Raw genomic sequence first — 25,850 nt, 5'->3', positions numbered from 1 at the left:
TCACTGTCCAGCAGTGTAGCCTCAGATAATTAAACCCTCTAAACCTTTGTTTGCTCATCTGCCTGAATTCACTGAGGGTTGGGACTGTTTCACACATGCAGTATTGGCACTTATAAGAGACTTAATGCTGAATGAAGGGGAGGCATTTTAAAATCCACATCAAAAAACTGTTATTCTTTAAAAAAATACTAATCTACAAGGTCACTTACCCTCCAAGCATGACGTCTACCTTTACTTTCTGAGAATCATGATCGGCTTGTGGGGATCAAGATTACTCAGGATTAAATCCTGGCCCCATCTTGAGCAGTCATGGAAACTTGGGGAAGCTACTTAACTTCTCCACCTAGACTGATTCTGTAAAATCCATAAAATGGAGTGGTTTCTGGGGGTTAAATTAGTATACCACAGTTGGAACACTGTCAGGCTTGCCAGATATTTACTATTCATCTTCATCAAATGAGGATAGTGGTATCCCACTGTGTGGTTCTCAATTTTGTGTGAGAAAAACATGCTTTATGCATTGTTAGTAAAAGAAATATCTGAATATCCCTGCCATGGAAGAAACAAACAAATGGAGAAAAGAGAGTTGGTAGGTCCTAGCATTTCAGAACTGGGAAGGATGAGTTCAGTCCCTATTTTATACACAAGGAAGGGAAAGTGTGATGTGTCCTAGGGTTTCATTCAAGTCACAGTCATCACGCTTTATCGCGAGTGGGACCAGGGCTCTAGGAGTTGCTATGGTCAAGTTGAAGACAAAAACTAACACTTGTAAGACAGGAGAGAAGCATTTACTTACAAAAGCAGTCCGAAATTTGTGTATAACTACATTTGGTGAGCAAATGAAAGCTGCCAGACTCAGGACAACAGCGATGCTAATGGAACTGACTTAAGTAACCGGGGTTTTCTATTGAGTTCATTGCCCAGGGTGACTTCCAACAACAACCCCCATCCCGCTGCACTTTTCTCAGGACTGGAAAGCTCAGGCAGCCCAGGACGAATAGTGCAGTCACCGCAGAGGGGCAGGGCGGCTACAAGGTGGGCAGCAGCGGGGATGGGCATTGTGAGGCATGGGGTGGGTGTGTGGGGTCGGCCACTGTGAGCCACTAGCCTGACTTGGTTGTTTCCTGGCAACCAGGTGACATAGGAGGCTTTGTGGTTACTAGGCAACGGCCAGGGCCAGCAGCCTTCAGTTCGTAGCTGGCAGTAGAAGGAGGAGGAGCTCCCACTACATTCTGTCACTTGTGCCTCTTGGACTTTTTTGTGTGTTTAGGTGCCCAATGGGGAGCAAACTGACTTGCTGCCTGGGCCCCAGCGGTGGCCTCAACTGTGACAGCTGCAGGCCAGATGTGGGACCCTGCCATGAGTGTGAGATTCCTGAGACTGTGGCAGCCGCAGCACCAGCATCCACCACTGCAAAGCCTGCCAAATTGGATTTGAAAGCCGCGAAGGCCCAACACATGCAGTACCTCAGCCTCCCGAAGACGCCGAAGATGCCAAAGATGCCCAAAGGTAAAGAAGCCATGGGTGCCATTTGCTCTCTGGCATCTCTCTGGCCACCACCGCCCCCACCCCTTTGTAGTCCCTCACCCTCAGACACATCCTCAGCTTTCAGCTCCCTCCTGCCTACGGCCAGCTTTCCCAGGGCTAGGCATGGGAGACAAAGGCTGGTTCTGCCTCTTGTCTTTGTTGTTGAGCCTTCTTTGTTGAGGACTTTTTGGTCTAGTCCCTCCCTTTTCTCAGTAAAATTTCAAATACTCCAGTTTTGGAGTCCCCATCCCATTCTCTATCCTTACCTATCCAGCTGGTCTGGTACCTAAGTGAAGGAGCCAGTTAAGGGCCCAATTGTTTCTTTTCTCCCATTCCTTAAGGTAGCTAATAATTGGGATAATTTAGACTCAAATATGTAGAGACTTCTTAAACTCAAAATACAGTTTTCCATGGAAGAGATTATATAGTATTCTTAATAGACGGTTTTAAGTCACATTGACAGAAGCTGCTTTATTTCTTCCAATTGTAATTTGAAGAAAGAAGGAAAAAAAATTGGGGGACATACTTAAAATGACTGCAGAAGGTAGGAAATGTTACTGCCAGAGCTGTAAAGAAGTTGTTTTTGTGTTGGTTTTACCCAAAAGAGTTTAGCCATGGAGCTCTGATTACTTTAAAATTCCCACTTTGACATGAGTGTCTCTCCAGCCCTAGAACAGTGTAGTCCCTATTTCATAGACAAGGAAGGGAAAGTGTGATGTGTCCTAGGGTTTCATTCAAGTCACAGTCATCACTCTTTATTGAGAGTGGGACCAGAGCTCTAGGAGTTGCTATGGTCAAGTTGAAGACAAAAACTAACACTTGTAAGACAAGAGAGAAGCATTTACTTACAAAAGCAGTCCAAAATTTGTGTATAACTACATTTGGTGAGCAAATGAAAGCTGCCAGACTCAGGAAAACAGAGATGCTAGTGGAACTGACTTTAGTAACCGGGGTTTTCTATTGAGTTCATTGCCCAGGGTGACTTCCAACAACAACCCCCACCCCGCTGCACTTTTCTCAGGACTGGAAGGCTCAGGCAGCCCAGGACGAATAGTGCAGTCACCGCAGAGGGGCAGGGCGGCTACAAGGTGGGCAGCAGCGGGGATGGGCATTGTGAGGCATGGGGTGGGCGTGTGGGGTCGGCCATTGTGAGCCACTAGCCTGACTTGGTTGTTTCCTGGCAACCGGGTGACATAGGAGGCTTTGTGGTTACTAGGCAACGGCCAGGGCCAGCAGCCTTCAGTTCGTAGCTGGTAGTGGAAGGAGGAGCTCTGACTACTCTCTCACGACTGTTTTTGTGCCTCTTGGTGCTTGTTGTGTCCCTTTCTTTATGAAATAAGACAGAAGGTCCCCACCTTCATAGACAGAGAGAGATCCCATCTTATTTGTTTTTAAAAATAAATTGAAAAGTGAGGGGGAGCCTTGTGAGGATGATGGGAGAGGGCTTCCAAAGAGGAAATTCTTCTTTGGAATTCCTGAAATGGGAAGGAACTTGTTTTGGGAAAAGGACAGAAAGACACAAAGGTGGCTGCAGCAGAGTGAAATGAATATGATGGGCTAAGGCCTTGTACATGTAGTGAGCGTTGACAAAGAATATGGACTTTAGTTGAGATGGGAAACCACTGGAGGATTATAGCCTAGGGATTACTGTTAATTCTCCAAGAAAAAGACTGACCAGCGGCTCTGTGAGAATATACTGTAATGCAGGCAAGGGTGGAAGCAGGGAGACCAGCTAGGAGGTTGGTGGCGTAGTTCAGGTGAGAGTCAACAGTGAAGAGACAAACAATAATGACCTGAAATAAGCTGACCTGAGAATCTTTAGATTCAAGTGAACCTAAAAGTAGGTAATAAAGTGGTAAATAGACAAGTCACAGAAAAAGAAATGCAGATGATCCTTAAACACATCTTCACACATAAGAGAAAGGCAAATGACAACTGTACTGCAGTGTCTCTCCTATTGAGTGAAATTCCAAAAACGTGGCAATACATTCTTTGGTTTGGCTGTAAGGAAAGTTGCACGCATATATTGCTGGTGGAAATGCAAAATGGCTTGACTCCACAAAGCAGAATTTGGCACAATCTCACAACCTTGCAAATGCATTTAAACCGGAAATCCTACTTTGAGGCATTTTATCCTGAAGGTATACTCCATAAATATGAAACAACCTATGCACAAAGTCCTTGTTGCATTATTTTCAATAGCTCAATATTGGAAATAACTGAAATGTCTAGTAAGGGACTAGTAAAATTAACTGGTACTTCCACCTAAAGGAGAACTATGGAGCTGTAAACAAGAGTAAGATGTCTTTTTACTGCTATGGAGTGATTCCCCAGATAGGTTACACAGAAAAGCAAAAAGGGAGAACATGCAGTAATATACATGAAAAAAGCAGGGGGAATAATGTGTGATTATTAAAACAAACAAAAAAACAATGCTGGGGAATTCTTGATGCTGACCTGTGACTGTTTTCTCCTTAACTTCAGTGGGTAGCCAAAGTGTGTATTTTCTCAAAATGTTATTTTGCTATGGGTTTTCCAAAGGATGTTAACTGTTTACTTTTCACCCAGAAGCTTTGTTTTGTAATTGATTGTGCATTATGTAGTAAATAGACTGCTCTTGCATTTTATTTGATCCTCTCAATGTTTTAAGTTAGGTGTAATATGGGAATTTTCCTTGTGTCACATATGAGAAGGCTGGATATAAGAAGTATAAAGTGAGTTTTTCAAGGTTTGAAAAAGTAAGAGTCAGATCAAGAATGTAAATTCTAGACATGGCATATAAAACTAGAATTTATTAAAAGGTGCATATGAGCTGCTTTGGATACTACCTCTTTTAAAAAATTTCCTTTAGTTTATTAAATTAGTTAAGCCTCAGGATTAAAACAGTAACGTTAGATAATGAGAAATAAAATGGAGATACTTGTAACTCGGTAATGCTTTTTATTTTTAAGAGACAGGGTCTTGCTTTGTCACCCAGGCTGGAGTGCAGTGGCATGATCATAGCTCACTGCAGCCTCAAACTCCTTGGCTCAAACAATCCTCCCACATCAGTCTTCCATATACCTAGGTAAAGAAAAGCTCACTACCACACCTGGCTAATTTTTAAAACATTTTTTGTAGAGAAGAGGTCTCACTATGTTGCCCAGGCTGGTCTCAAACTTCTGACCTCAAGCAATCCTCCTGCCTTAGCCTCCAAAAATGTCAGGATTACAGCCATGAGCCAGCACACCTAGCCCAGAAATGTTCCTAAAACTCTGAAAAATGAAGTTAAATGCTATTAACACATCTATAAATGGATAGAAATACACTATGATATATCAAATGTCACAGCTCAGTCATGGTCACAACATTGATTAAAACGTTAAACAGTTTAGGTAAGTCTGAGAACAGAGAGGGAAGTACACGATTGCTTTGGAAGCCAGAATTAGGATTGTCAGAGCTGGGAAAGCAGAAGCAAGGCGTGAGTGTACACAGGACTGGGGCACGCAGCAGCTCCATGATATGCTGTGTGTCCTCTTACATGGCAGGCCACCTCCAGGCCAGCAGATGAGAATCACCTGATGAGTGGAAAGAGTGGATTTAGGTAAAATCTCCGACTGTGCATCATAACTGAGAGACTTGAAATGTTTGTCTTACGGGTCATAAAGCTAATCAAAGTGAAAATGCAGGGATAATAGAGCAGGTGAGTAAATGCAGTAAGCCACCTGCCACCTCTCCAGGGCATCAACCATCCCAAAGAAATACTGGGGCAGCAGGATTTGACAAAGCTTGTGAGAAGAGCTCTCAGTTCAGGGTCCACGGCATGATTTAGAGGACTCAGGTGTTGAGGGGTCTCTGTCCCCAGGGAACAAACTACATTCTTGCCCCAGATCTTCATGCCTCACTGTGGTAACTCTGGGGAAGTCACTCAAAACGTCTAAGTTTTAATTCATTGAATTGGAAAATACGGGTTTGTAGCCCCTGCTCTGCCCGTCCCTTGGGGCTAATGTGGGGATCAAAGAAATAACAGATCTCTTTCATGAGCTAGAAAGCATCATGCCCATGGAAACAGTGAAGTCACTTTCTACCCTCCCCTGCCCGGGAGCCATACATGCTCCCTCTCTGTATTCAACCACTACCAAGTATCTGGATTATTCTTCCAGACATTGAATGATTGAACACTGTTGGGCATTTACAAAGCATGAGTCTTCTTAAGCCTTTATCTGTATCTCATCCTTTTTAGCCCTATAGATCTTAGTAGGTCTATAGCATAGATCTACTAACATTCCCACATCTCAGAATAGGGAACTGAGGTACAGAGGGGTTCATTTCGCTCTCCCAGGTATGTGCAGATTCTAAGTAGGATTTGAACCCATGCCATTCTTGGTGACTTGGATCTGCTGCTTTTCTGTATTGTCTCATCTAAATAAAGGTATCTGCCTGCACAAACAGTCCATTTTAAGTGCAATGAACCTTGCAAAATCTTCCTAGAACCCAAATCTAATTCAGGTAGAGTTGAAAAGCAGACGGCGAAAACCGGGATCAAAACTTTCACCTGTGAATTAGTTTTTACTAATTTCTCTGCTGTCCTCTGCCAGTAACATGTCAAGCACTGTCTTTATTATAATCCATTTCCTAGAATCTATAAGAAGTCTGCTCTACCTTGCAGGTTTGGACGCCCACTCCAAGCGCTGGTTAAAAATAATATGGAGACGGCACGGAATTTGGCCTCTAGAAAATATAGGTAACGTGGAAATTAAATCATTAAGTTCATTCAAGCAAATAATTCTAGTTTATTCATTCAGTGCTCCATATTAGAGAAACTCAGTAAATGCTATGTCATGTTCTTCATTTATTTGTGCCAATTTAAATGCATTAAATCAATGGTAGATGATACAACTACACAAGTAAAGTAATATTGACAACTTAGAGTTCAGTTCTTTTGTGTGTGTGTGTGTGAGAGAGAGAGAGAAAAGGTCTCATTTGTCGCCCAGGAGTGCATTGGTGCAATCACAGCTCACTGCGATCTTGACCTCCCCAGGTTCAGGTGATCCTTCCACCTCAGCTTCCCAAGTAGCTGACCATGAGGCACATGCCACTATACCAAGCTAATTTTTTTTTCTTTTTTTTTTTGTAGAGATGGGATTTCACCATTGCTCAGGCTTAGTTCAACTTTGATAGTGAAGGACATCTCAAATGTTTAGACATTTGCTTTCAGTTTGGTCAATTATGAATACAGCTATTATAAAAACCTTCCTGTGTCTTCTTTGGAAACACAATTTTTAAAATGTAACTGAAGAAATACTTAGGATTATGATTACTTGCTTGTATGGTAAGACTACATTTTTCTTTGTAAGAATTTCAGTAGAATTTACCAGTGAAATCATCTCAATATAGTGTTTTAGTTTTTTGAAAAGATATTAATCATTGATTCAATTTCTAAAATAAATATAGGCCTATTCAGATGATCTATTTCTCCTGAGTTTTGGTCTTCTAAAATAGATTTTAACAATTAGCTCATTTCATCTACTGTATCCAATTGTGAGCACAGACGTGTTCAGGATATTCCTTTATTATTTACTATTTTTTGATCTGACTCCTCTTAAACGGATATTATGAGTATACTGTGACTTCTTTCTTTCCTTTGTGGGTAGCCAAGGTAGAGGTTTATCAATGTTACTGATCTTTTCAAAGAACTGGCTTTTGGTTTTGTAGATTTTCTCTGAGGATTTCCTGTTTTCTATTCCACTGTATTCTGCAATCATTTATTTTTCCTCTGTTCTATATTACACTGCTGTTTTTCTCTCATTGCCCAAGTTGAAGCTTAGATTATGAATTTAGATATTTCTCATTATTGACACAGCATCCTGAATGTAGCTCATTGAATGTAATCTCATTAAAATGCACACTTAATAATTAAAATGATAAATATGCATGCTTCACTACAATTTGAAAAACACAACAGGGTAGATGATCAATGTAGTGGCAGGATATGTAGAGCCACAGAAGTTAAATGATCTTGTAACATTTCATAAAATTGGGGATTTGCCTGGACCTTCAAATGGGGAGGAGGTGTGACGAGATGCTGTCGCTGAACCATACAGTGCCATTCTGTATTAAACTGTTCTTCAGGTGACATTGATGAGGTTGCCCTAGCTGGAACGCCAAGGCTCTTTCATTTCTTTCTGCCCCTCTCCTTTGCCTTCCTTCAACATCAAGGAGAATGGTCCAGCAGCAGCTCAGTGCGTACCTGTCAATTGCCCACCTCCACACTCCAGCCCCGGTCCACATCCCCCAAGGCTCCTTGTGGGATTCCTCAGCAGCACCAATGCACTGACTGTCACTCTATCTTCTCCTAGGTCCCACTGAAGATGTGCAGGCATCTGCACACAGCGGTGTGGAGGAGAATATAACGTCAGATATTGTAAGATGTATTTCTTTCTCTGGAAGAGAAATGCTTTTTGTTTTTTCTGGGGCTTCTAGAATATCAAGTGAATATCATTTTTTACTGCCATCATGATTCAGGTCTCAGTTGGTCATGGACTCTAGCGACCGGTCACTGGAGGTTATGACCAACTGAGGCCTGATTGACGATGGCAGTCAAAGGACGGCATCACTTACAAGCTGTTTGGTAGTGAGCGTATTTCTCAGTAGCAACCTTTTCTCCTTGAAAAATAATTTTGTATTTGCCAGCCAACATGGAAACTTGCTAAATATTCCAAAAAGCCCAATGCATTTTCCACAAGCATCCTCTATGCTTTATTTGGGGGCCAGTGACTTGATCACTGTTTGACATCCAGTTTTTTATTTCACCAAGTGAATAAAAGGCCTTTGCCAACAGAACCCAGCATGATCTGATCCTCATGGTGTTTCTTTTTCTTTTCTCTTATTGCAGGAAATATCTGAGGCCGAGCACGACCACCGTACGTATTCTTTTTTTTAAAAAAAGCTTTATTTAGATGTAGTTGACATGCAAAACAATTCACCCATTTAATGTAAGTGATTCAGCGTTTTTACTATATTCACAGGGTTGTGCAACTATTGTTACAATCTAATCTTAGAACCTCTTTATTCCCCCTCAAAGAAACCCCACTAGTAGTCACTCCTTTGTCTTTCCCAACTCCCACACCCCTGGATCTAGGCAGCCACAAATGTACTTCCCGTTTCTATAGTACAGTGCCTTTCTGTGTTAACCGATTCTTAGGGTGACTATTTCACATTCATGAGGTTGCTGTAGCTGGAAAGCCAAGGCTCTTTCATTTCTTTCTGCCCTTCTCCTTTGCCTTCCTTCAACACCAAGGAGAATGGTCCAGTAGCAGCTCAGTCCATGCCTGTCAACTGCCCACCTCCATACACTCCAGCCCCGGTCCACATCCCCCAAGGCTCCTTGTGGGATTCCTCAGCAACACCAATGCACTGACTGTCACTATGTTCTCCTAGATTTGGTCAAAGATCTCAATGAAGGCTCATCTGTCTGTCTTGAAGACCTCGTGACACAGGAGATGGTAAGATGCATTTCTTTGTCTGGAAGAGAAATGTTTTTTCTGAGTCCTCTTGACTTATTAATGAAATGAAGATATAAAAATCTGACCATGTATATTATAGAAGACAAATACAATTTTTTTGTTGGCTGGAATATCAAGGGAATATCATATTTGATTGCTGTTGTCCATCAGGTCTTGGTCATGGACTCTAGCGACCGGTCACTGGAGTTTATGACCAACTGAGTCCTGTTGGATGACGGTAGTCAAAATGAGAGCATCACTTACAAACTATCTGGTAGTGAGCATATTTCTCAGTAGCAACTTTTTCTTCTTGAAAAATAATTTTATGTTTGCCAGCCAACATGGACTTGCTAAATATTCCATGAAAACCCATTGCCTTTTCCACAAGCATCATCTATGCTTCATTCGGGGGGCCAGTGACTTGATCACTGTTTGACATGTTTTTTTCTACTGTCACCAAGTGAATAATAGACCTGTGCCAACAGGGCCCAGCATGATCTGATCCTCATGGCGTTTTCCTTTCTCCTATTGCAGGCAAAGGAGAGATGCGAAGATTACCTCTGTAAGTATATATATAGATAGATAGATAGATATACGTAGATATATATATATGTAGAGATATATATATATGTAGAGATATATATATATATATGTAGAGATATATATATATTTTTCTTTTGAGACAAAGTCTTGTTCTTTTCCCCTAGGCTGGGTTAAAATGGCACAATCTCGGCTCAATGAACCCATCAGCTCCCAGGTTCGAGGACTTCTCCGGCTTCCGTGTCCCGAGTAGCTGGGATTACAGATGCCTGCCATCACGCCCAGCTAAAATCATTTTATGAATGCATATTTCCATCTGGGTGAAAAAAAATCATAAGCCTCTCTCCCTTCCTACTGAGCACCTGTGAACAGTGACCTGCAGTTTGTGGCTGCAGCCAGTCCTCATGGAGCCTGGTGTTCCTACATTTCATTCTGAGGCTCACATTCTCAGTCACTCTGCAGGAGAACACCCGCCCCATACTGGGTCATTACAGAGTGGGCCAATCCATCTGCTGCATCTGAGGAGCTGGGTCCAGCTTCTACGGTGAATCCATATATTTCTGTATTTCCTGGATAAGGAAGAGGAAAGGAGCTGAGCTGGTGGAGGAAGAAGAGCTAATATTAACTGACTCCTTATTTTGTACCAGGTACTGTGGTAGTTACATATTTTATCTCATGTAATTCTTACCAAACAGTAAGGGGGGTTGGGAGTGATGGAGACAATATTGATGTTATCTCCATTTTAGGGTGAGAAAATGAAGGCTCAGAAAGGTTATATTACTTGCCCAAGATCACTCAGCTGCTAAGAGCCAGGATATGAAACAGAAGTTTTACATTAGAAGGGTTCAAATTTATTTTCAATTTCCCTGCTCCATTCTGAATAGGTATTGGCATTTACCTTTGGGCTATGTAGAACAAGTGCTTTGTCACCAAAACAGCTATTGTGAACTCTTTCTGCCCTAGTAGGATTCATGCATTTTATCGTCTTCAAAGTAAAAAACTTTAAGAGCCAGGAATCTGCCACACTGACTCTCAACTTAAATCTCAGCCACTTTTACCTTAAAATTCAGACTTGTGTAGACATCTCTAGAAGACTTGGTGGACTAATCTTTAAGAGTTCGTTTGCATGAGGGAGGAAGAGGAGCCCAAATTTGGACCAAAGACATGCCTAGAAGTCGGAGCAGGAGGGTCAGCAGGAAGTCTGTTTCTTAGAGTTCCTCCAGCCCAGTCTGAGTGGTAGAAATCAGGAACTGAAAATAAATCTGAAAGTTGTTTGAAATCATGGTAAGACATGGGTAACATAATATATTGGGGGTTTGTGTTATAAATGAGGCTATTTTCATATGTTTAGTATTTTGTATTTTTAGTAGAGACGGGGTTTCACCATGTTGGCCAGGCTGGTCTCCAACTCCTGATCTCAAGTGATACCCCCACCTCAGCCTCCCAAAGTGCTGGGATTACAGGCGTGAGCCACCGTGCCCAGCCATATATATTTATATATATATATATATACACACACACACACTTACAGTGGGCCGGGCACAGTAGCTCATGCCTGTAATCCCAGCACTTTGGGAGGCAGAGGTGTGCGGGTCACGAGGTCAGGAGATCGAGACCATCCTAGCTAACATGGTGAAACTCCATCTCTACTAAAAATACAAAAAATTAGCCGGGTGTGGTGGCGGGCACCTGTGGTCCCAGCTACTGGGGAGGCTGAGGCATGAACCCGGGAGGCGGAGCTTGCAGTGAGCCAGGATTGCGCCACTGCACTCCAGCCTGGGCGACAGACTGAGACTGCCACAAAAGAAAAAAAAAAAAAAATATATATATATATATATAAAATATATACGAAATACATATATTATCGGGGGACCTGCCCCGATAATCACGTAGGTTCTTTTCTATTTTTCCTAAGTGTCGGCTGGCTTGAGAAATAAAGGGACAGAGTACAAAAGAGAGAAATTTTAACACTGGGCGTCCAGGGGAGACATCACACGTTGGTAGGATCCATGATGCCCCACAAGACACAAAAACCAGCAAGTTTTTATTAGGGATTTTCAAAAGGGGAGGGAGTGTGCGAATAGGTGTGGGTGACAGACATCAAATACTTAACAGGGTAATAGAATATCACAAGGCAAGTGGAGGCAGGGCGAGATCATAGGACCACAGGACGGAGGCGAAATTAAAATTGCTAATGAAGTTTCGGGCACCATTGTCATTGATAACATCTTATCAGGAGACAGGGTTTTGAGATCAACTGGTCTGACCAAAATTTATTAGGTGGGAATTTCCTCTTCCTAATAAGCCTGGGAGCGCTATGGGAAACTGGAGTTTATTTCATCTCTGCAGCCTTGACCATAAGAGACGACCACACCCCTGGGGGGGCCAGTTCAGAGACCTACCCCTAGGTGCGCACTCTCTTTCTCAGGGATGTTCCATGCTGAGAAAAAGAATTCAGCGATATTTCTCCCATTTGCTTTTGAAAGAAGAGAAATATGGCTCTGTTCTGTCTGGCTCACTGGTGGTCAGAGTTTAAGGTTATCTCTCTTATTCCTTGAACAATTGCTGTTACCCTGTTCTTTTTTCAAGGTGCTCAGATTTCATATTGCTCAAACACACACGCTGTACAATTTGTGCAGTTAATGCAATTATCACATAGCCCTGAAGCGACATACATCCTCCTCCGCTGACAAGATTAAGAGATTAAAGTAAAGACAGGCATAGGAAATCACAAGGATATTGACTGGGGAAGTGATAAGTGCCCATGAAATGTTTACAATTTATGTTTAGAGATTGCAGTAAAGACAGGCACAAGAAATTACAAAAGTATTAATTTGGGGAACTAATAAATGTCCATAAAATCTTCACAATCCACGTTCTTCTGTCATGGCTTCAGCTGGTCCCTCTGTTTGGGGTCCCTGACTTCCCGCAACAATATATAAATATATTATATATATAATATATAAATACAGATTATATATATTAAATATATATTATATTAAATATATAATAAAATATATTATATTATATATATAATAAAATATATTATATTATATATAACATATAATACATAAAACTATATACTATATAATACATATAATATATAAGTCTATTATATATAATATTATATAATATATATTATATTATATATATTATATAATATATATTATATTATATATAATATATAATATATATTTATATTATATATATTTATATTATATGTTATATATGTAATATATAAAACATATATTACATATATATGTAATATATAAAACATATATTACATATATATGTAATATATAACTATATAATATATAACTATATATTATATATAACTATATAATATATAACTATATATTATATATAACTATATATTATATAACTATATAATATATATAACTATATATTATATAACTATATTATATATAACTATAACTATATAATATATATAACTATATTATATATAACTATAACTATATAATATATATAACTATATATTATATATAACTATATAATATATATAACTATATATTATATATAACTATATAATATATATAACTATATATTATATATAACTATATAATATATATAACTATATATTATATATAACTATATAATATATATAACTATATAATACATATAACTATATAATATATATAACTATATATTACATATAACTATATAATATATATAACTATATATTACATATAACTATATAATATATATAACTATATATTACATATAACTATATAATATATATAACTATATATTACATATAACTATATAATATATATAACTATATATTACATATAACTATATAATATATATAACTATATATTACATATAACTATATAATATATATAACTATATATTACATATAACTATATAATATATATAACTATATATTACATATAACTATATAATATATATAACTATATATTACATATAACTATATAATATATATAACTATATATTACATATAACTATATAATATATATAACTATATATTACATATAACTATATATTATATATAACTATATATTACATATAACTATATATTATATATAACTATATATTACATATAACTATATATTATATATAACTATATATTACATATAACTATATATTATATATAACTATATATTACATATAACTATATATTATATATAACTATATATTACATATAACTATATAATATATATAACTATATTATATATAACTATATAATATATATAACTATATATTATATATAACTATATAATATATAACTATATATTATATATAACTATATAATATATAACTATATATTATATATAACTATATAATATATAACTATATATTATATATAACTATATAATATATAACTATATATTATATATAACTATATAATATATAACTATATATTATATATAACTATATAATATATAACTATATATTATATATAACTATATAATATATAACTATATATTATATATAACTATATAATATATAACTATATATTATATATAACTATATAATATATAACTATATATTATATATAACTATATAATATATAACTATATATTATATATAACTATATAATATATAACTATATATTATATATAACTATATAATATATATAACTATATATTATATATAACTATATATTATATATAACTATATAATATATATAACTATATATTATATATAACTATATAATATATATAACTATATATTATATATAACTATATAATATATATAACTATATATTATATATAACTATATAATATATATAACTATATATTATATATAACTATATAATATATATAACTATATATTATATATAACTATATAATATATATAACTATATATTATATATAACTATATAATATATATAACTATATATTATATATAACTATATAATATATATAACTATATATTATATATAACTATATAATATATATAACTATACTATATATAACATAATATATAACTATATAATATACATTATATATAACTATATAATATACATTATATATAACTATATATAATGTATATTATATATAAATATAAATATATTTATATTTATATTTATATATAATGTATATTATATATAAATATATAATATATTTATATTTATATTTATATATAAATATTATATATTTATATAAATATTATATTTATATAATATAAATATTATATAAAATTATATAATATAATATATTTATTTATTATATTTAGATTTGTATTTATATATATTTAATATATATAATATAATATAAATATTATATATTTATATAAATATATTTATATTTATATTATAATATATTTATAATATATATTATTATTTATATTAAATATAAATATATATTATATATTATATATATTATGTATATAAATATATAATATATATTATATATTATATAATATATATTATGTATATAAATATATAATATATATTATATAATATATAATATATATTATATATATAAATATATTTTATATATATAATAAATAGATATTTGTTTTCTTTGAGACGGAGTCACATTCTGTCCCCCAGGCTGGAGTGCAGCGGCGCAACTGCAAGCTCCGCCTCCTGGGTTCACGCCATTCTCCTGCCTCAGCCTCCCAAGTAGCTGGGACCACAGGCGCCCGCCACCACGCCCGGCTAGTTTTTTGTATTATTTATTCATTTTTTTAGTAGAGACGGGGTTTCACCGTGTTAGCCAGGATGGTCACGATCTCCTGACCTTGTGATTGCCCGCCTCAGCCTCCGAAAGTGCTGGCATTACAGGCGTGAGTCACTGTGCCTGGCCAGGTTAAGTTTATTTTTTAAAAAACAGCTTTATTGAGACATAGTTGACATGCAAAACAATTCACCTATTTAATATGGGTGATTCAGTGTTTTTACGACATTTACAGGGTTGTGCAATCATTGTTAGAATCTAGTTTTAGAATATTTTCATTCCCCCTTTGAAGAAACCCCATAGCCGTTAGTAGTCACTTCTCTCTTTTCCCCAACCCCCATACCCCTGGCCCTAGGCAGCCACTCATCTACTTCCTGTTTTTCTAGATTTGCCTACTTTGGCAATTTCTTTTTTTTTTTTAGTTTAATTTCTACTTTAAGTTCAGAGATACATGTGCAGGATGTGCAGGTTTGTTACATATGTAAAAGTGTGGCATGGTGGTTTCCTGCACCTGTCAACCCATCATCTAGCTATTAAGCCCTGCATACATTAGCTACTTATCCCAATGCCCTCCCTCCTGCTTCAGCCCCCGAGAGCCCCACTGTGTATTGTTCCCCTCTCTAACACTGTACATATTTTAATACCACTCCCTTCCTAATGACAAATCTAAGTGATGAGTCAGGGAAGATTCTCTTGCCTGCTTTTGTCTGGAGAACCTCCCTGGCTTCAGGTTCCTGATAGGTGTGAGGACCTGGGGTAGGATGTGAGAAACAGATGGCTCACTGAAGAACTGTGATCATCTGCTAGGGTCTCTGGAAACAGCCATATCATTTAGATGGTGTGGGTTTGTGTGCAGAAGGGCTGGGAGGTAACTAGTAGTGAGTTAATATGTAGTGATTGTGAGTGTGTTTGTCAATGTGTGTTTCCCCCAGAAAATGTGGACCCACATGCACAACACAGTACAAGTGTCACTGTTTTTGAATTCCTGGCCTATAGTGATCCTCTCACCTCAGCCTCCCGAGTCATGTCATTCATCTAACAGAAAGGAAGAAAAAATCCCACCACCACCATACACTTCACATAAATCACCTCTTTCCTCCCTCATCACAGCTGTACCGGAAGGCCAGTTGAATATCCTACTTAGATATTGTGGGATGGAGAGGGTACAGAAAAGAATGAACCCAGATTTTGACCTCCTGAATGGAAGAGGCAAACATGAACCCAGAAATGGGTCCCAGTGTTGATGCTCTGTGTTACTCAACTGTGTCACTCAGGCATGAGATAAGGTGTCCCCACACCAGGGAGTTCCAGCACTTATGTGTACACTTGAAACCGTAATGGCCTATAAAGCATGCCAAACATTGACCATCATCCAAGGGGGCCTCAGTGGTCACATAACCCAGGGTAGCAAAAGATACTGGAACAGCAGGCGTTAACATGGGCATTACTGTGAAATACACATAGAAAGCCCACAGGCTTTTGGTCAGCTCACAGATTCTGAGAAGTGTAAGATACCACATAGAACAGTGCACATCAACATCTGTTAGAGCTGGGGTCATTCCTCAGCACTTGGTCAAAGCAGGGGAAAATCAGGAAGATAATTGTATTGTATTTAATAACAAGACCACCTCAAGCCTCAGAAATGCTCCAATCTATAGCAGACAGACAAGGGCCAGTGCCACATCAGAATGCAGAGGACAACGTTGTTGTTAGCCTGGCGCCCATCACCCTCATTGGAGACCTCCTGCATAGCTAGCGTAGTGAGGCTCAGCACTCACCATGTGCTGATCCCCATGATGGACCGTCTCACTGCCGGGGGCTGGTGGGAACATGAACAGCCACTGACTCAATGGACGCACAGACAGTGTAAAGAAAGGGAAGACCAGAAAGAGAAATATCACAGGGTTAGCACTCACTATCTCTAAATAATAGGGAAATGCAGCATTTTAAGAGCTTTTTTTATTTGTCTTTGTAACAAAAGATTAGTAAAGATATAATACAATTATTTTGCCTACCATTCTTTCAATAAATGAGTAGAGTGACAGTCAGTGCACTGGTGCTGCTTAGGAATCCCATGAGGAGCCTTGGGGGATGTGGACCGGGGCTGGAGTGTATGGAGGTCGGTGGTTGACAAGCAGGGACTGAGCTGCTGCTGAGCCATCCTCCTTGGTGGTGAAGGAAGGCAAGCAGAGAGGGGCGGAAAGAAATGATGACTGAGCCTTGGCTTTCCAACTAGGGGAACCTAGTCAATGTGAAATAGTCACCTAAAGAATAGGTTAATACAAAAAGACACAGTAATAGCTTCATTTAAGACATTAATAAGAAATGTCACCTCTTGATTAGCCTTTCTATTCCTCACAGCATTTGACTCATCTGTATACTTTACTCCTGCCACCTCTCTCCTTCACCAACCTTTTCTAGGAAAGGCCTCAGAGTTCATCTTCCACAAGCCATCTTTAGCATAGAGAGTGGGGCAGGGCTTGTTCCTCTGAAGTTAGACCCTGGCCCAGCCACATGTGACACTCAGTTGTGGTAGGAAGCTGGGAAGGAAAAAGCTAAAGACATCTAACATTTGTCTTCAGATAATGTTACTAGAGATAGGAAACGCCATGTTTATGTGGAGACTCAGTCTCTTTTCACTTAGCCTAGTCATAGTTTCTGTGTGCTCTGCTCAGGAAATCCTGTAAAATGCAAAGGGTACAATAGGTTTGCTTGAGGGACTGAGCATCAGGCTGAGCTCTTGGCTTCCTTCCTAAGAGGATAAAGGGTAGGTCAAGCTTCACAAGGTGGGGAAAGACAAACTCAACACTGGGAGAGGAGAATCTCCATCATGCCCTGTTGATGCTACCGTTGAAATAGGTTTTTGTCAAACACCGCATATTCTCACTCATAGGTGGGAACTGAACAATGAGAACACATGGACACAGGAAGGGGAACATCACACTCTGGGGACTGTTGGGGGGTGGGGGGAGGGGGGAGGGATAGCTTTAGGAGATATACCTAATGCTAAATGACGAGTTAATGGGTGCAGCCACACCAGCATGGCACATGTATACATATGTAACTAACCTGCACATTGTGCACATGTACCCTAAAACTTAAAGTATATAATAATAAAATTAAAAAATTTAAAAAAAAAAGAAATAGGTTTTTGTTTGCTTCTGAAAACCTTCACACACAGAAAGCCAAGGTAGTTGCTTTAAGTCACGATGAATATGAATAAAGTGGACCACATGATGATTTGAGGTTTCTTTTGGAGCAGGCATTCTATGGAAATACATTGCTTTTCAGTAGAATTTGATTGTCCTGTATGTGTCAGTATCTTTCAATGAACAAAACAGAACAAAACAATGAAACTGTTTGATTTGGCAATGTCACTTGTTCACCCAAGAAGTTATTTTCTCATGACCAGATTGTCCTAGACATCTTTCATCTCTAGAGAATAGTTTCCCCATGGTGCTTCAGGGGCCCTGCTATGTGTGATTCAAGGAAAATATCAGTGTTACCAACACTGAGGTTCTTAGAATTCATGGACAGCTGCCCAGTGGGCTCCATGGGAGAGAGCAAGAGAGAGCCCCGTGCTAGACCTGAAGGGGAACATGATTTAGAGGATCAGAAGGAAAAAAAATGAGGATATTGGGACATTGTTGGAGGAGAAGCTCAAGGTTGCAAGGTTAGGGGCATCAGTTCAACATCATTACCGGGGCCCAGGCAGGATATAAGACCCCTTCTGAGTCGGAGTGAGCAGGACCTGGCCTTCCTGTCTGCCAAGAGTATGGTGTGAACATCATCTTAAGTGCCTCGAGAAAGCAGCTTCCTTATTGTACCATGTCTTCCCCATCTCTTTGTGTGATGATGGCAATGACACCAGTAGAAATTGGTGAGAGGGGCAGAACAGAAATCAGGTCCCCACTTTTCTGACACAGAGCAGACAGGACACGAGTCAGTAGGGATGGACTTCAGGGTCAGGCCAGACACAGAGATGTCCCGGACCTGATCTTCCTGGGGCTGGGACAGATAAGTTTTCATTTTTCACCTCTTCTGGAAGTCACCTGGGGAATGGTCCTTCAGTAGACACTGTTGGCCAATGGTTGTCTGGCCCAGAAATATGTTTCAACTAGACGTAGCCCCCTAGTTCTTGGCCAGGGCAGTGGCAGCGCTTCCGAGTAGCAGGGGAGGTGGGGAGGGACACGAGTTCCAGTGCAGGGTGAGCTCAGCAAAGGGGTGGGGACTGACCCTAGAGTCCAGGTCATCCTTGCAACTCTTCTGTGGAATCCACAACACCTCAGTTTCCCCTTACTTTGGAGATGGTTTAACATCTTCAGTATCAAACTTGGGGTCTTCTCACAGATGGATAGAGGAAACCTGGCCATGGGTGTTTACTGCCAGGGCAGTGACTGTCTCTTCCTCATTTGTTCTTACCCCAGAGCTCAGTCCCAGTGAAGACACGTTAGGCCCCATGGATGTTTTAATGAACACACCCCAGGGATGAGTTCTAGATCACCCCTGGGCTGGGATCTAGTGCAGGTGTGGAAAGGTTTTCTTCACAGCCTGTCCAGCCTTTTGAGCCCCACACTCATCCTGGAGCCTGCCCAGCTTATGATTCAGGGTCCCTGGAGATGAGGGTGAACTCCTGAGGACAGCGAGTTGCCCCTACCTCTCTGCTCCTGCCATTCTGATCTTGTCTAGACAGGGTGAGCAGGGCCATGCTCTTCCACTGGGTGCAAGACCGCCCCCTGCTGGAATCCCTCTGGACCTGGATATTGTCCTCATGGTCATATCCCCAGCCCCACACAGTGACTGGCCCTTGTGCAGATGCCCAGGAAGTAACCTTAAATGTATGCTAGGATCAGAGCAGCAAACGATTCTGCAAAAGAAAAAAAACACCAGGATAGGGGAGTCTTGTCTTCCTCATTTCTGGATCTCTGGAGCTGTCCCGTCTAGTGTGGTTCTCAGTCATATATGTGCCTCTTCATGGTTAAATAAATTTAAATATACACAATTAAAAATTCAGAACCTCATCACAACAGCCACCATGCAATGACCCAGCTGCCACATGTTTATACAGCTCAAGTTTTCCTTCTTTCCACCCTTTGATGAGAACATAATCTTCAGGCTGGTGCTGTTACCGGAAATTCTAGGGGTGGTACATGTGCTAAAAGACTTTTAGTTTTGAGGGAAAGGAAAGTGGGAGATAAACCAAGTATATAATTTTTAAGAAATGGGCCTTTTATTTTAAATGTGGGGACATCAGCAGTGGACTTTATAGTCCTTGGTGCCTTCTTACTGAGAAATTTCCTTTAGCACCTACTTTTATTAGTTTTTATATAATGCTCAACCTTGTTTCTTCCTTATTCACCTGGCCTTGTTTCTTTCTCCCTTAGCTAAGAGAACCAGACAAACTCCATCTTGGCTCTTTCACTGGCAGCCCCTTCCTCAAGGACTTAACTTGTGCAAGCTGACTCCCAGCACATCCAAGAATGCAATTAACTGATAAGATACTGTGACAAGCTATATCCACAGTACCCAAGAATTCGTCTGATTGATAACGCCCAGAGCCCCGCGTCTATCACCTCGTAATAGTCTTAAAGCCCCTGCACCTGGAACTGTTTACTTTCCTGTAACCATTTATCCTTTTAACTTTTTGACTACTTAACTTCTGTAAAATTGTTTTAACTAGACCCCCCCCCTTCCTAAACCAAGATATAAAAGTTAATCAAGTCCCTTCCTCAGGGCTGAGAGAATTTTGAGCGTTAGCTGTCTCTCGGTCGCCGGCTAATAAAGGACTCTTAATTCATCTCAAAGAGTGGCGTTTTTCTAACTGGCTCGGGCACAACATTTAGACCGAAGAAAGCCAAACACCATTTTATATTTGACAACGCTTCCTGCATGTTTATACCACATAAGCTAGATTTCACCTTTATATTAGTGTTATTAATGTTAAACAGTTTTAATAAAACTTTGTAGACATATTTATTCAATTTTTAATGTCTGACCATAAGATTTTTATAGACTTTTTTTAACCTTTTATAATTTTTGTCAAAGAGCAGGTTAGCGCTTTAAGAAGAACCCATTGTGTTTTTATTTTAATGTCCAGTTCACAGCAAAACTGGATGATACCCCTTTAACTTTAGCCAATATGTTTACACACAGAATTTTCTTTACAATTAATGTTTCAAAACTTGCTTAAACCTTCAAAACAATTTTTGTAACCTTTTAATGTAGGTAAAAATCCACAATCTTATGCTTCCTTATAATCCTTTTACCAAAGGCATATTTTACTTTCCTTATACACCTTGCACATAAACTGTTTCTTCAATAGTTTTACATTCAGGAAGACTAATTCATTTAAATTATACAACATTTCTTGCATAAATTTCTTTTTCTAACACTTATTTTCATGATTTTTCAGACAATTCTTCGACATGTCTCAACTTTCTGACTTATTGCAAACATCCCTTTCTTTAAACAACTAGTTAATTTATTTCAGGACAAGAATTTTCCATATAACATTCCTTTTTATATAAATTCTGCACCGTCACTTTTTTTCTTTTTTCTTTTTTTCGAAGATGATAACCATTCTTTTCCAAAGCAAACTTCCTTCAGGTCTGTGGACTAGACTGTCTAAGGCCACAGATTAGAAGTTACTATCATACATGTTACACTGTTAATTTTTAGCAAAACAACTTTACTTTTGTTGAAAACCTTGTAAGTGTGGGATTTCAATTATCTTTTGCTATTAGTAAGACCTTTTTTAGTCCAAATTAACTTAGAATTGGTATAGATGGCTTTTTTTTTTCCTGGTTCTGTAAGTACTTCAAGGCTTGGCTGAGTGGCAAAGTTGAGCAGACCAATTATTAGGCAATTTTCCTAACTCTGCTTCTACAAGAGTTTTCCTCAGTTACAGAATACCCATTGTGTTTTTTTTCCTTAATCACCTGGGAGGAACTATCATCCTGTCCTGAAGGTAGTTCCTCCTAGGTCTGGTCGGATCTTTGTATGGTAATTAAGATTTAAATCTCCTGTTAGGAAATCTGCTGGGTTAAGGGAATTTTCAGGGGTTTATATTAAATCATCTTTTTCTAACGGAGTAGCCCCATACTTTAAGATTTTTGAATTATTAAGCTACCTTTTTGCTTTTTTTTTTTTTTTTTAACTTAGGATACTTCTGAACTGGTGAGGTGTGTTCACAATGAGGTTTCCTCTAAAAGTTATTTTTCTACTTTCTTCTGTCAGCAAAGCAGTTGCCGCTACAGACTGAATGCATTTGGGCCATCCGCGGGTTACTGGGTTCAAGGAATTCACACCAAATCAGAATCAAAACCAAAACCAAAGTGCAGATAACGGCACGCCCGTTCGTCAAGCAATTTAAACCAAGTCAAAATCAAAACCAAAACCAAAACCAAAGTGCCAATAAAGGCACACTGTGGGTGATCAGGCCACGCTTACACCCAAATGGAGTGGACAAGTTCCCAAGACCGGTCCTGTCAAGCAATTCAAGTCAAAATCGAAACCAAAACCAAAGTGCCGATAAAGACACGCCCATTTGTCAAGTAATTCAAATCAAGTCAAAATCAAAAGCAAAACCAAAGTGCCGATAAAGGCACTCCGTGGGTGATCAGCCACGCTTCCACTCAAATGGAGTGGGCAAGTTCCCAAGACCAGTCCTACCGTATTCCAGATATCCGGACTCCTAGCGCCAGTTCCTTCCTGGTGCTCAGCCACTGCATTGATCCTCTGCGGGGGCCTGCCGTGCACTGCTCTGACAAGGCATTCCACCGGGGCAAATGCCTACCCAGGAGCACTCTCAGGAACCGCGTAGCTCAAGCTGGCCGGAGTCCCCTGCAGGGATGCTCCACAGGGCAAGCATAAGCCACCTAAGGGGTTGCTTCACTTCGCGGTCAGGGAACCAAGAAATGTAGTAGGATGAGCCACACACAAAACTCCTCAGACACCGGGTTAAAGAAGGAAGAGGCTTTATTAGGCCGGGAGGTCAGCAGACTTGCATCATAAGAACAGAACCGAGCTCCCCAAAGAAAGAGTTCCTGGCGCTTTTAAGGGCTTACAACTCTAACGGGTCCACATGACAGGGTCGTGATAGACTGAGCAAGCATGGGGTACGTGACTAGGTGGGGGTAAGCAAGGCAAGTATTTCTCCACACCATTGTCTGTGATCTATAGATAGCACAAGCGATTAGGGTGGGGGTTAATCTTTAGCCTACAGGCTAAAGCAACACCAGAGAGGATGGAAGGGAGACCCCTGGAGTTGTGGTTGTGGTCAGATTGGACCTTCCCATGGCTGCTGAGACCCTGGGGCACTGGGGACACCTGAGGATACCTCCCTGCTCTTATTTTGTGGTCACCAAGAGATCAGGATTACCTCAACCCTATAACGTAGAGAATCCCTGTCCCCTTCCATGCCACTTCGCTCCTTAGGGAAGCAAACGCCCTCCCAGCTCATTCCCATTCCTGGGCCACAATCAAAGGGAAAACCTGATCCAGACATGAACTTCCTTGGGCCTCTGCATTTCCAGACATCCTGTCATTGCATGCGTGGGGCTGACTGTCTCATCTCAGCTTCAGAAGGGCAGGCAGAGTTGTGGACACTCTGCTGAGCAAAAATGCCCACCGGAGTCAATGGTTCAGCTTTCCTGAATCACAGCTGCAGGTGGGGGCTGGGGAGGGGGGCATAGGGGGTCCTAGGGAGTAGTTTTTGTATGAGCCTGTGTCACAGTGCTTGATGTTTAGCAGAGACCCAGCTGACCGTCCTAAAGAAAGGTGCAACCGAAACTCACTTCACAGGGCCTTTATAACTGAATGACACAACATACTTAGGTATCTGGTCCTTGATATCTGAGAGATGCTGAGTAAATGAAAATGATCCTTTCTCCCTCTCTGATACTTAACGTGGCCCCTTACATTGGGCTGCTAGTTCTGGAGGGTCGCAGGGAAGCAGGATGACTCACGCTGCTTTCACCACAAGCTCTGGCACCCATTAAGAACAAACACAGCATGCATGGAGCACACACCATACACCAGGCTTGGTGCTAAGAGCTTTACATGCTTGATCTCATTTAACTGCCCTTAGAAATCAGAGGATGATCCCCATTTCACAGAATACTGAGGTTCATCAATGTCAAATAACCTGCCTGGAGGAGTCAGGTCTGAGAACAAGGTCCGTACTCATGACCACTGGGTGGAACCCTTCTCAACGTGGTACCCGTGGTCCCAGCGTCACAGGCCTTCTTAAGATGTGAAATTTGATTAGAGATCTATTTTCTATCTCTGGAATCATCATATCCCCTCTCAATTCTTGTGTTTACAGGCAAGGACGTGTCAACATAGAGACTTAAGAGGACAAAGTGAACTTCCTGACTCCCAACAGGCAGGAGTCCTGCCAAAGCCAAAATGTATGTGTCACCTTGCAAGATGACGCACCAGGAAGAATGGGGAGGAGGGAGGAGGAAAAACTGCTGATGAGGCTGACTCGCTCTTTGGGGACCATCATATCAGCAAAGCCAGCTCTTTTGAGATGGAAGAACAAAGATGTTTCTCCTCTGTGAGGAGGTGACAGTGGTGTTCTGGGTGAAGGAGAGCAGCTTTGTCGTGGAAGGAATCTGATTTGGAAGGAGGCCCAGTTGTCCAGCAGGTGCCTGCTCCCTTTCTGCTCTGGCTTCCAAAGAGCTCTCTGCAGAGCTCCTTCCCGGAGCTGCTGGCAGGAGGTCCTTTGCTGGGGGGTGATCCATGGGGACATCTGGAGCAGTGGGAGCCTATCTTGGGACCTGGACAGGAGCTGCTCCACCTCAGCACCCGGGCTATGAGGCACAGGGCTGGGCACCACGAGGGCATGGGTGAAAGCAGCATGGATTTGGATTTCAGAAGAACTGGGCTTGAGTCCTAGTTCTGCCATAAACCATGTGACTCTTAGGCAGTCACTTTATGTTTTTATTTCGTTGGCAGTAAAACTGTCATTACCTACAATATGGGAATTGTAAGGAACTACTGAGAAAACAAATCTCAAAATGTTCTGTGCAGACTCTCAAATATTGTGCAAATATTAAACTGTTGTAAAATCCAGTCTCTGCCTTTGAGATTTTACAATCTGGTGAGCAGGTAAACACAAGTACACATAACAAGAGAACAGTCTCCATTTAGTGCTGGGTGATGGGAACAGAGAGCAAATGCTTTGAGTTTGGGGTAGTGGGCTGGGGTGATGAGGGAAGGCAGGAATGCGGGAAAGGCAGACCTTGAATTTTTTTTATTTTTTTGAGAGGGAGTCTCGCTCTGCTGCCCAGGCTGGAGTGCAGTGGCGTGATCTCAGCTCACTGCAACCTCTGCCTCCCGGGTTCCAGCAATTCTCTGCCTCAGCCTCCCGAGCAGCTGAAATTACATGTGCCTGCCACCACGCCCAGCTAATTTTTGTATTTTTAGTAGAGATGGGGTTTCACCATCTTGGCCAGGTGGTCTTGAACTCCTGACCTCGTGATCTACCCTCCTCAGCCTCCCAAAGTGCTAGGATTACAGGTGTGAGTTACCATGCCTGGCCTTGAATGGGTTTTTAAAGATGGGTCACTGGGCGCTCCCACAGGGGAGGCATGAGCCAAGGTGCAGCAGCCACTCTACACACGACTTG

General features: G+C 39.9%; 1 protein-coding gene across 12 annotated transcripts; it reads left to right on the top strand.

Moving 5' to 3' along the window:
• The first annotated feature begins 1,164 nt into the window (after positions 1–1,164).
• On the top strand, positions 1,165–25,293 carry C23H22orf42 (chromosome 23 C22orf42 homolog). 12 transcript variants are annotated; one of them, XM_054470113.1, is made up of 10 exons: positions 1,176–1,509; positions 6,176–6,250; positions 7,866–7,930; positions 8,402–8,429; positions 8,947–9,011; positions 9,546–9,573; positions 9,719–10,198; positions 10,622–10,835; positions 11,467–11,551; positions 15,091–15,348. In XM_054470113.1, exons 1-7 carry the CDS (start codon positions 1,278–1,280, stop codon positions 9,802–9,804), a joined length of 579 nt encoding a protein of 192 aa, XP_054326088.1. In that variant the 5' UTR covers positions 1,176–1,277; the 3' UTR covers positions 9,805–10,198; positions 10,622–10,835; positions 11,467–11,551; positions 15,091–15,348. The 12 variants fall into 12 exon arrangements, with proteins under 12 accessions (XP_054326077.1, XP_054326088.1, XP_054326082.1 ...); XM_054470107.2 differs by lacking the exons at positions 11,467–11,551; positions 15,091–15,348 and adding exons at positions 10,298–10,435; positions 16,150–18,320 and having other exon boundaries at positions 1,179–1,509; positions 10,518–10,835; XM_054470109.1 differs by lacking the exons at positions 11,467–11,551; positions 15,091–15,348 and adding exons at positions 10,298–10,435; positions 20,602–20,959 and having other exon boundaries at positions 1,195–1,509; positions 10,518–10,835.
• Positions 25,294–25,850: the final 557 nt, after the last annotated feature.

Source organism: Pongo pygmaeus, chromosome 23 (genome assembly GCF_028885625.2).
Source record: "Pongo pygmaeus isolate AG05252 chromosome 23, NHGRI_mPonPyg2-v2.0_pri, whole genome shotgun sequence".
NCBI lineage: Eukaryota > Metazoa > Chordata > Mammalia > Primates > Hominidae > Pongo > Pongo pygmaeus.
This window is presented reverse-complemented; position numbering and strand designations above follow the sequence as displayed.

What these genes read in the sequence shown, in the direction of transcription:
- C23H22orf42 (XM_054470111.2), top strand. Translation starts at nt 1,278, where the DNA reads ATGGGGAGCAAACTGACTTGCTGCCTGGGCCCCAGCGGTGGCCTCAAC. An exon ending in AGAATATAACGTCAGATATT is followed by an intron (nt 7,931 to 8,401) that starts GTAAGATGTATT and finishes CTCTTATTGCAG; the next exon opens with GAAATATCTGAGGCCGAGCA. An exon ending in ACCTCGTGACACAGGAGATG is followed by an intron (nt 9,012 to 9,545) that starts GTAAGATGCATT and finishes CTCCTATTGCAG; the next exon opens with GCAAAGGAGAGATGCGAAGA.